The 14620-nt window shown below is 45.9% G+C and overlaps 1 protein-coding gene across 1 annotated transcript; it reads right to left on the bottom strand.

The window, feature by feature from the left end:
• Nucleotides 1-684: 684 nt before the first annotated feature.
• Nucleotides 685-14309, bottom strand: LOC130543869 (ral guanine nucleotide dissociation stimulator-like). Its single transcript, XM_057312931.1, has 5 exons — nucleotides 14214-14309; nucleotides 5362-6058; nucleotides 4114-4188; nucleotides 2450-2571; nucleotides 685-2257 (listed from the first exon to the last, which is right to left on the bottom strand). Exons 2-5 carry the CDS (start codon nucleotides 5377-5379, stop codon nucleotides 2221-2223), a joined length of 252 nt encoding a protein of 83 aa, XP_057168914.1. The 5' UTR covers nucleotides 5380-6058; nucleotides 14214-14309; the 3' UTR covers nucleotides 685-2220.
• Nucleotides 14310-14620: the final 311 nt, after the last annotated feature.

Genomic DNA, 14620 nt, shown 5'->3' with positions numbered 1-14620 from the left:
ATCCTCCTTGGTGTATGAATGAAGGCAAAAGAGAGGAGCAGGAAGGGAGTGAAAAACAGAGCTTTTGGCTTTCTAGCTAAGTGGAATCTAATTTATGTGAAATAATCCATCTAAACAGGGCAAACACTCAAAGATACAGACATAATGAAGAGAAGGGCCATATGCACCCCAATGTTCATAGCAGAACTGTCCACAATAGCTAAATCGTGGAAGGAGCCGAGATGCCCTTCAACAGATTAAGAAGATGTGGTCCATATATACACTGGAATATTACTCAGTTATCAAAAAGAATGATTTCTCAACATTTGCTGCAACATGGACGGCACTGGAGGAGATAATGCTAAATGAAATAAGTCAAGCAGAGAAAGACAATTATCATGTGGTTTCTCTCATCTATGGAACATAAGAACTAGGAAGATCGGCAGAAGAAAGGGATAAAGAAAGGGGGTAAACAGAAGGGGAATGAACCATGAGAGACTGTGGACTCTGAGAAACAAACTGAGGGCCTCAGAGGGGAGGGGGGTGGGGGATTGGGATAGGCTGGTGATGGGTAGTAAGGAGGGCACGTATTGCATGGTGCACTGGGTATTATACGCAACTAATGAGTCATCAGACTTTACATCAGAAACCAGGGATGTACTGTATGGTGACTAACATAATAAAAAAAAAACATTAAAAAAAGTATTTATTGATAAGACTGTATTTATTGCCATTTGATTACTCTGGTCATCTCTTTGGTGACATTTCCTTGATGAAACCCCCTGAATCCTCCCCTCTCATTCATCATCTTTCAAAGCTCCTGACAGGAAAAGTTCATACACCCCATGACATAACCTAAGCACAAGACTGTTGAAAAGAGCAGAGCTATCTCAGGGTCTCCAGGATCTAAGGAGTCAACCTCAGTTAGCAATTTCGGACAAGCCAGTGTAAGCGTGTGAACTGAGACCGAATGTGTAAACTGGTGAATGTTTGAGACCATGAACTTCAGAACAACATGGACTTAAAATCACCTTGACCTGCAAGGAGAGAGGGGTTTTTCTGGTCAAGGATATGGACAATTATCCTGTCACAAGAGAACCAGTCCCTGATCCATCAGGTCCGAGCCAGGGAAAAGTGGCTACCATGTATCTGACCAAGAGGCGGGGGCCTTGAGGGAATTTCTGCCTTAAAAAGAACTGCGTAAGGAAATGCAGGAATGCTGAAAATCCTAGCTCATAGGTCAGCATAGATGTGAATAAACCAGGCTTAGCTGTGGCCTTAAAGTACACCTCCCGTCTTTTTCCCATACACAAAACAAGCAGGAATAGGAATCCAGAGATCATTGACAAGGATCCCAGAAGGATTCCAGTCTCAGTAAATGGTGAACCTGGAGCCCCTAGAGGGAGACTGAGGATGGCAAGTCCTGCCTGCCCTCAGACTATTTGCAAATTACCTTCCTCTGGCTTTGTCCCTTCCACATGCAGGATTTGATCTCTTTACATGTTTTTCCCCACTTAGTGCTGGTGCAATTCCAGAGATTGAACTAAAAAACTACAAGTTCTCGATACTGGGTCAAAACAAAAACAAAACAAGAACACCACGTCAACAAAGGAAGCAGGAAATAGTCCACCTTCCTTTATAGTGGAAAAAAGCGGCTCCTGTCCTGGGCAGGAAGCAGTTCTGGGGAGTGTGACTCTTAAAGACTCCCACTTTCAGTGGTTGTTGCTATTTCTGTGGAAGTACCTTCAACCTCTAAATCTCAGGAGTTCTGAGGGGCTGCCTTTGCTGTTTGCCCAAATTTATTGTACTGAAATGGACCCGTGCTCTGAGTAAAGGGGATTTGGGGGTACCCTCCAGTGGCTAGGGAGGAGGACTGGCTCTTCTCCTTCCTCCCACATACAATAGCTGATGACGCTTTAAGATTCCTTAGTTCAGGAATGAATATGAGAGTCTGTATCTTTTACGTTACTGTAGGAAGTAAAAGAACAAACCACACTCTCGGGCTCTAAAAGAAAAAAGGGCTTTAATATAATAATATTTGAATTTACCACTTACTATTTAAGAGAATAAATATTGCCCCCCGTCAAATAACTAAATAGATGGGAAGGGATGTGGAGCACATGGGGCGGATGCACCGCAAATCCCCAGCTGCTGAGGAATCCCTGCAGGGCCACTGGACACTTGCTCAGCCCTGAGGTTGACTGCAGCCAGTTCTTCTCCTTCTTGAGTGCTGCTGACCAGCTAGGACCGGGGCTCCAGATGGCAGGACAGGGTGTAGCTAAGGACAGAGGGACACCTGTGAGTTGCCCAGGAGCTTCCATTCAAGAGTCCCTGCCAGTGTTTGCCCACAGCTGGAGTCTGGCGCCCCGGCAACAAGGCCTGAGGCTGCCCAGGGAAGGAGGATCCCAGGAGTGGCCAGCAGAAAGAGTCCACCCCGAACCTCACCGACCCAGCTCCTGATGGGCCTCACCTCTCAGCCTTGCTGAGCGGCTCCATAGCCTGGAACCAGGCCCAAAAAGGATCCTCGGGCTCTAGGGTGTAATTCTCGGCAGCCACCTGGAGCAGCATGATGTCCGTCATGACTTGGTATTCCTGAGCAGAGAGAGAAGCACAGGATGTATAGGGAGCCTGCCGGGGGGGGGGGGGGGGGGGGCTGGAAGCTGCAGGGCCTGGTGAGGGTTGAGCAGTGGGAGAGGAGAACTGTCCCAGGTCCTGCCACACATGACCACCCTCCTTCCTGCAAATTCATCCAATCCCAACCTGTTCTCAGAGGTGAGTATAAATAGCCCTTCCTGCGGGAAGCTATCCTTGATGCCATTCCTCTATCCCCACTTACTAACTAGATGGGTCTTCCACTTCTTTATTATCAAACTATCCCAGTAAACGTGAGACGGAGGGGATGGAGCCAAGCAATGTTCTTCCCAGGGACATCACTGAGGCCTACTCCCTACCCTTTCCTACAGGAAGTGACACACAACCTTATTCTTTTTCTGGTGGTTGATCTCACATCTTTGGAAAGCAGAGAGCCAAAGTCCATCAGAAGGAGCCCCCTGGTTATTACTAGCACCTTACACCCACACCTTCTAATGCTGCGCTAAGGCCAAGACACATTTGTGGGCTCTGCAAACACTGATAATGGGACTGGGATCTAGGCCAGGCTCTGGGGTCCAGAGAAAGGAGGACATGGGACAGATGGACTGGCTACAGGTCGGGACCCTGCAGCACCACCCTCTCGGAAGACAGTAGGGGAGGCCAAAGCCTCAGGCAGGAAGGGGCTGCTGCGGCTACTGAGGTGCTTGCTGACGTGGAGGGTCCTGACTTCATTCTCCCCCCACGGGCAAACTCACCGGGGGAGGCTGAGGTCCACTCAGACAGACCTCATGCAGCTTTGCCTTCAGGAAGCTCTGCTGCTTCACCAGTCTTGGGCACCTGGAGCTGTGTCCTAAGTGCAGCGTCCCTTCACTTATCACTGAGATGGGCAAGAGACCCCAGCTCACAAGGGCAACTGTGAGGCTGTCATGAGGGGAGGTTTGCCAAGTACTGAGAGCTCAGGGCCCAGTATAGGGGCGCTCTGCTCCCAAACCTCCGGATTCTGGCCCCTCCTCCACAATCCTCAGGCTCACCCACCTCCAGATAGTCCTCCATGGCGGTATCTAACATTACTAGCTCGGTGAGGAAAGTGCCAAGGAAAGGCACGACACCCTGTGTCATGAGGGGGAGGGTTGGGATGAGTCCCTGCTCTCTGGTGCCCACAGGGACCCTCCCCTGAAAATGCTGCAGCCGCCTTGCCCACCCCAGTTTCCCACATGGAGCAGCCTAGGACCCTTAGCAGTCTCCCCTCAATTCCCTTTCCCCTCACCCTCCAAGAACATCATACTCTTCCTAATCACCTCCAGGGCCTGCTTTTAGAAAATCACAGGGTATATAGTCCTGGGCTCCTCCCCATACCGAAACCCATTCTGGATCCAGCTTTCTAGACCCTCCTGCTGGTCACTTTGAAACAAGAATCTTAGAAGCAACAAGAAGTGGAGTTGGAGTTGGAAGTCCCACCTGTACTGATTTGGAGGCTTCCAGCCCTCAGGGAGAAGCCCCTCTCCTCTGACTTTGGAGGCCCTGGGCCTCAGGCACACTCACCTTCTTCTGCAGCCTCTTCTTCTGGGCTCTCCGGAGGGCCATCACCAGGGTGGCAGATTTATTAGATGGTTGCTCCTGTAGGGCCAAGGACAAGATCCTTGAGACCATAATACCCTCAGTCCACTTGCCCCCACCATCTTTTAATTCAGACCCTAGACATCTGACTTAAGTCAGCTGATAACTGATAAACATTATCCTTAAGCATGCCATGAGTGATTCTAGAAAAATCTCAGCTCCAACATTCACTCTATGTGTGACCCTGAACTTGAAGCCTGGCCTCCCTGAGCCTGTTTTCTCATCAGGAAAAGTGAGAATTCTACCTACCTCCCATCGTCTCCTGAGGACTCAGTATCGTATTACTATCATTATTGTTGTGGCCCTCAACCCATCCCAACCCCTTCACTGAGCAGAGCCCTGTCCTCTGGGCTTTCAAGGTTTGTACAGGTGTCCATCTGGACTAGCTGTTGACACAGACAGGGTGTCTAGGCTAGGGAATCTGGTTGAGCAGCACCTGGTTGTTCCACCCCCAACAGAATCTTCACCCCAGCCTGTCACCACATTCATGCCAAAGGCTTCCCCTCTCCAAGGAATGCTTCAGGCCATTCCCTATTTCATCCATGCAGGACCCTGTTCCCTCACACCCTTCTTCTCTTTCCAGGCCTGCACCTTCCATGCTACCTTGATGACTAGTTTCCTGCTCTGTGGGTTGTCTTCAGTGCCCAGCTTTTTAAAGTTTTGAAAGCACTTCCTGAATAGAGGGAAAGGAGGCAGGACGATTGGAGGAATAATGTGGCAGGGTTGAGTGCAAGTCCCTTTTATTTGAGAACCCCAAAGTGTCAAACTGGCTGGATAACAGTTTTCTCTGGGATCCTCTGAGCACTAAGGTCTTTGTAGGACATGGGAGAGAGCTCTGATGTAGGTCATCCTATGACTCCATTCCCATATTAATTGAGCAGCTCTGTTTTGGTCAATTTTGGTTTCAATTGGGCAGAGTTTAGTGGTTGTAAACACATGAAAATATTTATTCAGCTCAGCCTTGTGGGGGAACATTTAGGAAAACTGATTTCTAAAGCAGGAGACATGGTGGCCTATTCTCCAGGGAGGCTGAGAGACCCGCCTGCCAGCCCAGGTCCTGTAGTCAGGGATTGCTGCTTCCCAGGAGGTCCAAGCTGGCTGAGGGGGAAGAGGACAGGCCTCTGGGAGATCCCTCATCCATCCTGGTCCATCCATGCAGAGAGACCGTCTCACCTGGAAACGTTCTCCCATGTCTTCTTGAGGTGGTATATTGAGACAGTCTGCAGAGCCGAGACGATGGCATTCAGGGAGTAGTAGTTCTGCAGGATTTGACAGGCCTGGGGAGGGAAGAGAATGAGCTGTCACGTGGGTAGTGGAGGCTGATTTTCTCTAGAGCTTCAGTCACCCTCAGTTTAAATCACTCCTCCTGGATGAAGCAGATGTCCGGGGACCTGCCGAAGGTCACACGTGAGGCCCAGAGAGTCCCACTGCTGGGAGAGAAAGGATTTTACCTCACTCCAAGGAAGAAGCCAAGTAGGAACTGAGCATCCCAACATTGGGCCATGCAAGTCACAGTCAGCCTCTGGAAGGAAGAGCCTAGGGACTGCACAGTCCCTAGGGCAAAGACCAGGGCCTTCCACCCTGAGACCTGATCAAGGGAAGAGCAGTGCCCGAGACTCAGGAGAGCACCTCGGCTGGGCTTCCCGTTGCATACCTTGGCCACCTTGATCCAGTGCTCCACCACCATGGCCCTGTCCCGGGCTGTCATGCTTGGGTTGCCAAGGCAGGTGGTGATGACACACTTGGCCACACCGTTGAACTGGGTGACAGTGGCCCGGACTGTGGGTGCCAGGTGCTCACTGCCAGGCTTATTGCGCTTGGACCAGACGGAGCCCAGGCACTGATGGGGCAGCAGCTTCTTGAACAGCTCCTAGAGAACAGGGGGAGGTTTGTTCACCCAGCTATTTCACATGGGAGACTAGTGTCCTAGATAGGGGTCACAGGTCAGAGCTAGAGCTCAGAAAGCTGAGAATGTGGCCTGAGCCTGGTTGGAGTCCCTGGATTTCACTCTATTCTTTTTCACTGAGGGGCCCAGGACAGGATGGCCCAGGAGCAAATAGAGACGAGGGAAGGAAGGAGGGCATTTGCATCCTGATCATCCTCACGAACTCCAAGCTCCACGCTGCTGTTCAAGGTGGCTCCTCCCAAGGGGGAATCTTCCCCTCCAACTATTCATCCCTCTGGTTCTACTCCCCCTCTCAGATGCACATTCTCACATGATAGCTCCTAGGTATCTGATGTGTACTTAAGTACAGGGCAGATAGATAAACCTGTGGTTGTAGCTATCATGTGAGCATAGGAGGGCCACAGGTTTGCCCCCATATTTGTGTGGGGGCCCTGGGTGTGGAGAACCCTCTTCCCATTCTCACCTCAGGCAGCACTGATCCTGGGCGGTCTGGTGCACCTGACACTTGTCTAGGAAGTTGGAATAGTTGAAGTCACAGACCAGCTCATCAATGATCTCCTGGGTGCAGCTCCGAAAATGCAGTGCCCCATATATATGGGGCCAGGAGACATTAGTGGCCTCACGGGACATTGCCACAAGGGGCCAGCCCCATTAGAAATCGTGTTCTCCAGTTAAGGCTAAGAGGAGCAGCAGAAAAGACATCCAACAAAGAGTAAGCCAGATGAAACCCTGGGGCTCATGATTAACATACAGGTGGTTGAGCTTGGTCCCCAGCACTCAGCTTCTCATCCTGCCTGCTATGACCTGGGGTGTGAACATGAAAGATGGGCAAGGTTCCAACACCTGGCACCTTGCTTCTGCCTAGGAAGGGCATCCTTCCTCTGCCCCCTCCTCTACACACACATACACATACACACACACACTTAGTGAGGGGCAAGAGTTGTGGGCCTGCTGAAGTAGGATCACTGTTGTTGCCTGCTCTCCAGTGGGCTGCCCTGAGCTGCCTTGTGTTACCTATTGGTGTCTCCTGCCACATAACCAGAAGCTTCAGAGAAGAAGGCTGAGCTGATGTCTACAGTGACATAAAAGTCTCTCACTCTGGACTTTCTTGGGCCCAAAGCCCCTGAAAGTAGGAATACAGCAAAAGAACATCTTGTTCTCTTGACGTCTCCACTCAAGTGAGCTGGAAAGCAGGCTTTCGTTGAATGTATGTGCCTGGTTACCAGAGTTCTAAGTTCAATTGGGGCCTATCACCAAGGAAGTGAGGTCGCTTCTTCAAGATTCCAGTACCTTGGCCTCTGCCGTCTCTTGGCAACGAACTGTTTACTTTTCTCCCCCATGTCATCTCCTTAACTGTACACTATGAGCCAAAAATGCCATAGCCACCACTCTCTGGAAATGTAACCAGGGTCTGAGGTTTCAGGAGACAGAGCTGAATTCAGACCTTTTTTGTTTTCCCAGTTCTGAGTCCTAAATCATTGTGTCTCTCACATATTCCCCACTTTCCCAAGCTGCTTAGTGGGGATCAGGCTAGAATCCACTTCTTAGAGACATCATCAGGTATATGTGGATAATATAACATGGGTGGGGTGGTCCCCTGTGTATCTGAAGCACAATTTTCAGGATGGAAGAATTACAAGAAGGGGTGGGACTTGGCATGGAGGGCCGCTCAACAGAGGCCTGGGTTCCAACAATGTAATATTGGAACACTTTCCCACTTGGCCTTGTGTAAATGTGGGCACTATGATGGGGTGGAAATGAACGAAGAAGCAGATATTGCTATCCTCTGTAGTTAAACTGTTCAATTGTTTCCCATTATAATTAGAATGAGACCCAGTTGCCTCATTTTTAAAAAATTTTTTTTAAAGATTATATTTATTTATTTGACAGAGAAAGACAGCCAGCGAGAGAGGGAACACAAGCAGGGGGAGTGGGAGAGGAAGAAGCAGGCTCCTAGCGGAGGAGCCTGATGTGGGGCTCGATCCCATAACGCCAGGATCACGCCCTGAGCCGAAGGCAGATGCTTAACGACTGCGCTACCCAGGCGCCCCAGTTGCCTCATTTTTGTCTATGAGCGGAGCAGCCTTCACAGTGGCTCCCACCGATCCAGACTTGTGGTATAGGCATCACTCTCTAACCATTAGGTGGTTAGTTACTGGCTTCTGACCAATAGGATGCAGCCAATGTGATGAAATGTGATGTCTAAGTTTCAATTGCAAAGAGTTTCTAACTTCCTAGTTACTTTTCTTGTGTTCTGCGTCTCACTCCCTTTCCCTTTTTCTTCTTGATCTCTGAACCAAAAATCGAGCACAGATATTTTGAGCTGCCATGTGTAGAAGCACACATGGCAGAGAACTTGGCCTGTGCCAAGGCCAGAAGACACACAGGAACTCAGATTCTGAGTCCAAACAGCTTCCCGAATCATGTGAGCCAACTTGGGAGAAAATCCTCTGCCAGTCTCGCCTCAGTCACTGCTGCAGCCTCTGACACACCTTGAGCCTGGGGAACTATGCTTATTTGTGCCTGGACTCCTCACCCACAAAAACTGTGAGAAATTAAATATATACATTTTAAGATTCAGGGTATTGGGGCAAGGCAGTAACATAGGAACAATAGATAAGTAACAGTCTCCCAGGCCTCAGCACCTCTCCCTGCCTTCCTCCCTCCCCTCTGCTCTCCTCCTAGTGTCCCTCCAGCCACGAGGGCTGCCTTTTTCACCTCCTCTGGCCAAACCAGCTCTGTTAGTGAGTGTCTGCAACAGCGGTCCCTTCTTTCTGACACACCGCACACAGACTTGTGCAGGTCTAGCTCCCTTTTGTCAATCTGTTTTCAGCAATGTCACCCTCAGTGAGGCCTTTCATATTTTCCTATCCAATGACTCCCCAGCCTTCCTTCATTACATACTTCAGTCGTCGTATATAGCACTTGCTCTTTTCTTTCGCATCTTTGGTTTGTGCTTTGTCCATCTCTAGACTGTGAGCCCCTAAAAGCAGGGAGCTCTTGGTATTTTCAGCTCTCCTCATGGGTCCACCAAGGTACCTGGCATAGGGGAGTGCTTAGTGTATAGTTACTGAATGAATAACTGAGAAGATCTTGGAGCCCACCTCCCCTTTTAACAAGCTAGACTGTAGGGAGAAGCGCAACTAAAAGTTTTGAGCTGTTTCTGGGCAAGGGGACAACCACAATGGCCTCTGCCTGACTCTTCCTGCTCCAGTATCTCCAGCAGAACTGATGAGGCACCATGGACAAGGAAGCACCCTGCATCACGTTCTCTGTCTCTAGTGGTACAGCCCCAGGCAGGCACACCACCAAAGAAAGGGGTGCTTTCATTTGGGTGTCCTCAAGGCAGTGGCTTTCCAGAGTCAGAGTGGCAAAGGAGCAGGATCTCCAGGCTCCAAGAGCAGAATAAGGGACCACAGAAACCTCCCTTTCCTCCTTTTTCTGTCCACGCCCATGGTGTCCTCTTTACTATTCCAGCACCCTCACCTCAGCCAGAAGAGTGATTCTGCACCCACCCCTGTATGTCCAAACAAGGACCCTGAAGGTCTAATGGAGACTGGTCTTGCCCCTGGACCCCAGAGACAGTGTTCAGTGCTCTGGCACTTTCCCAGAGAACATAAACAAATGATAAGCAGGTATGCGCAAGCCCAAAGCGCAATGACCTATCACATCAATTGGAGCAGCTGTCATAACAACGACAAGAGACAACAAATGCTGGTGAGGATGTGGAGCAAAGGAGCCTATGCGCACTGGCGCCGGCACTGTGCAAAACAGTATGGAGCGTCCTCAACACACTGAACACAGAACCACCGTATGTCCAGCAGCTCCACGTCTGGGAACATTCCATAGAAAACAAAGGAATATGTCTAAGAAATACCTGCACTTCCATGTGCAAGAAGCTTTATTTACCATAGCTGAGACAAGGAAAACATCAGTGCCCATTAGTGGTGAATGGATAAAGAAGTGTTACCTACATAATGGAATATTAATCAGCCATAAGAAAAGGAAATCCTGCTAAGTGTGATAACAGTTTTGGACTTAGAGGCATTATGCCAAGTGAAACAAGTGAGACAGAGAAAGGCAAACACTATACATGTGTAGGTATAGATATATATAGGGAGATAGATACTATATAGATGATAGATACATAGACATTTTTCCCTTTTATGTGGAATCTAAAACAAAGAAAAGAAAAGGCGGAAAACTAATTCAGAAGAACAGATCAGATTAAAGTAACAAGAAACAGAGGGGAGGGCGGGGGCAGGGATTGAGTGAATGGTGAAAAGGTACAAACTTCCAGTTTTAAGATAAATAACAGGGATTTACAGTACAACATGATGACTGCAGTTGATACCGCTCTATGGTTTGAGAGGTGTTAAGAGAGTAAATTCTGAGAGTTCTTATCACATAATACCTTACACATACACAGTGTGTCAATTATATACAGTGATCAATTATATCAATAAAACTGGGCAAAAAATATTTTAATATTCATAATGGGCATCAGGAAAGTTGACTTGGTAAAAATAATGACACATAAGCAAAATGTAAAACAGCAGAACCCACAGTCAGTAGACTATGATATGGATAAAAAATCCAAGCCATTTGCATAAAAAATTGATTCTGATTTTTAAAATCAGTGAATTAAAGTTAAAGTAGATAAAATAGAATTTTAAATTGTGCTATAGTTTTAAAAATTGATCAAGGAATAAAATGTCTTATTAAATTAACTCTGAAAATACCATTTTGAAAAAATTTTCATGTTTTGGAAAATTCTGATTTTAAGCTTTTAAGTGGGCACAGAGTGAGAACATTTTGTTGGATCAAAGTTGTCTCCAGGAAAATGGGTGAGACAAAATAGCAGCACCAAAACGGCAAGACTAAATTGTCCTGTGTTCATTTCTCTGTATTTGCAGTTTTTAAAGAAAAAATATTTTTATTGACGTACAATACACATAATCAAAAATCTACCATCTACCGTCTACAAATCTACCATTTATAGGTTTATATTTCATTAAGTACATTAAGTTCATGGAATACATTTTAAATGTATTAAATGCATTAATACCCTTTCTACAACCTCCCTCTAACCCAACTTCACATCTCATTCACCTTGTGAAACTAAAACTCTACACCATGAATCAGAAACTTACCATTACTGCCTCATTCCAGCCCTTGGCAACACCATTCTACTTTCTGTCTTTATGAATCTATTTGGGTAGGTCCCAAAAGTGGAGTCAAAGCTTGCATTTTTATGAATGCACTTAATGTAAAAGTTCACCCATGTTGTGGCATATGTCAGTGTTTTCTTCCTCTTCTGAGATATTATTCATTCTTATTCCATCGTGTGTATAAACAACATCTGTTTCTCCTTGGACAGATAGTGGATTGTTTTCATGGTTTAGTTATTATGACTAATGATGACATGAAAATGTATGTTCAGACAGATCTTCAAGACCATGGTGTCAATTAATTTGGGTATATACCCCAAAAGTAGAATTACTGGAACACAGGGTAAGTCTAATTTTAATTTTTTTTAAGAACTACCATACTGATTTCACAACTATGCTCAAATATTCCTACCACACACAATGAACAAGGTTTCAATTTCTCCATATCTTTGCCAACACTTGTTCTTTTCTTTTCTTCTAATTCTTTTTGTGTGTGTGTGGAAGAGTCATCTTGATGAAAAATGGTATTTCATTGCTTTTTTAAATGTGGATTTCTGGGGCATCTGGGTGGCTTAGCCATTAAGCATCTGCCTACGGCTCAGGTCATGATCCCAGGGTCCTGGGATCAAGCCCTGCATCAGGCTCCCTGCTCAGTCGGAAGCCTGCTTCTCCCTCTCACACTCTCCTTGCTTGTGTTCCCTCTTTCGCTGTCTCTCTCTGTCAAATAAATATTTTTTAAAATAAGTAAATAAAATAAAATGTGGATTTCCCTAAAAATTAGTGAGTCAAGTATCTTTTCAAATTCCTTTTCATGTGCGTGTCTTTGAGGATGTGTGTATTCACATTTTTTTGCACATTGACACACTACATTTGGTTTGGTTTTTGTTGCTGAGTTTATGTGTTCTCTGTATATTCCGGATATTGAGCCCCTTTCAGACACATGGTTTGCACTACGGTCTCCCGTCTTGTAGATTGTGTTTTTACCTCACTGATAATGTCTTTTAAGTTGTTTCTATTTTGATCTTCTGCTTAGATGATCTGTCCATTGTTGTGAGTGAAGTGGTGAAGTCTCCCACCATTAACGTAATTTATAGATAAGTTTTTTTACTTTGGTTATTAATTGGTTTATATAATTGGCTGCTCCCACATTGGAAGCATAGAAATTTATAATTTTTAAGTCTTCTTGCTGGATAGGCCCTTTAAGTATGATACGGTGTCCCCCTACATCTCTTACTACAGCCGTTAGTTTAAAATCTAATCTGTTTGATATGAAGATTGCTACCCAGCTTTCTTTTGAGGTACATTAGTGTGGTAAATTGTTCTTCATCCCTTCACTTTCAATCTGGAGGGGCTTTAGGTTCAAACCGAGTCTATTGTAGACAACATACGGATAGGTCTTACTTTTAAAATCCAATCTTGTACTGTTTGTCTTCTTATTGGAACATTCAGAGCATTTACATTCAGAATATGTATTGAAAGCTATGAATTTAGTGCCATTGTATTTAAAATCCCTGTTTCTGTAGATTGTCTCTGTTACTTTCTGGTCTGTTACCCTCGGGATCTGTTCGCCTGCAGTATCGCCCTTAATATTTCTTGTAGGGATGGCTTGGTGGTCATATGTTCTTTCAGTTTGTCTATCCTGGAAACTCTTTATCTCTGCTTCCATTCTGAATGATAGCATTGCTAAATAAGGTACTCGGCTCCATTTTCTTCTCATTTATTACCCTGCCCTTTCTGGCCTGCCAGGTTTCTGTGGACAGGTCTGATGTTATTCTGATGTTCCTCCCTCCGTATGTAAGAAATCCCTTCCCTCTAGCTACTCTCTGCATAGCTTCCTTGGTTTTAGGATTTGCAAGCTTCACTATTATATGTCGTGGTGTTGATCTATTTTTATTGATTTGAGGAGGAGTCCTCTCTGCCTCTTGGACGTGAATGCATGTTTCTTTCCCCAGATTTGGGAAGTTCTCAGCCATGATTTGATCAAATATACCTTCCAGCCCCCCTTCTTTGTCCTAATGATCCTGATATTGGTTCTTTCCAATGTACCATTAAATTCTCTAAGTCTCTCTTCATATGTTGTGGGTTGTTTTTCTCTATTTTCTTCAATTTCCTTCCTTTCCATCAGCCCATCTTCTAGATCACTTATTATCTTTTCTGCCTCATTGACCCTGGCTGTTAGAACGTCCAATTCAGCCTGATTAGATCTCATTTCTGCCCTTATACATTACATATTGTCATTAATGCTTTTTCCTACCCTAGCTATTGATTTTATGATTGCTATCCTGAATGCTACCTCTGACATCATGCTTATATCCTTATCATTAGTTCTGTGGCAGAGGACATGGTCTCCGGTTCTTTTCTTTGTTGAGAGTTCTCCTTCTAGTCATTCTATTGAGGGATGGTTGAGCGAATACACAGAGTCCAAAATATCAACCACAAACCAAGGAAGACGCACTCTAAAAATACTCCAAGTGGTCGGAAGCTACCACAGATACCCAAACAAAGCCACGATTATCCTAAACAGTCATTACAGTGGGGCAGAGAGACTATAAGCACTCAGGGTGGACAAGGCAGGGTGATCTGTCTGTTCCTGATTGATTTTTGGTCTCTGTCTTAGAAGACACCATGTCCCAAAATTGCAAACAATCTGGAACTTATATATATAACATATACATTTCACATACATAACAAAATGGAGTAGTGTGAAAAGGATTGGTATGAGGTATAAAAAGTATAAAAGGTAGATATGAAAATATAAAAACCCACTTCAAATCATAAATTGGGAAATAAGAGTATTTGAGATGGTAACAAGGTAAAAAAAATTAAATAAATGTAAAATTTTAGCTTGAAGTATAAATGAGTCTTGAGGGAACACCTGGACCTCAATATATTAGTTTCCCCTGGCGCTGGAGTTTTGCAGTCCTGTAGGAAATAAGCGTGTCACTTACCTGTTCTTCCGGTCTGTCTTCTGGGGGAGGGGCCTGCTGCTCGGCTGTTCAGGCTGCTCTGCCTGGTTGGCCTTTCACCACCCCTTGTCAGGGGGTTGGGTTTAACGTGAGGAGGTTGTCTGTGTGGCTTTGTTCCCTGGCAGATTTCCATGCCTCCTTAGAGGGTCAGAGGAAATACGGCTGTGCAGAAAACTCTGGCCTAGGGCAGCAAGATCACAGTCACCTTTCTTCAATGAAACTTCCAGGTCAAAACATCTCCACTTGGAAAAAAACCTGTCAGCCAAGAATGCTTTATTTGGAAAAGCTGTCCTTCAGAAATAAAGGAGAGATAAAGACTTTTCCAAACAAAGAAAAGCTAAATGAGTTCCTCACTACTAGACCTGCCATAAGAGAAGAATTAACACCTG

The sequence above is a fragment of the Ursus arctos genome, unplaced genomic scaffold (genome assembly GCF_023065955.2).
Source record: "Ursus arctos isolate Adak ecotype North America unplaced genomic scaffold, UrsArc2.0 scaffold_16, whole genome shotgun sequence".
Classification (NCBI taxonomy): domain Eukaryota; kingdom Metazoa; phylum Chordata; class Mammalia; order Carnivora; family Ursidae; genus Ursus; species Ursus arctos.
This window is presented reverse-complemented; position numbering and strand designations above follow the sequence as displayed.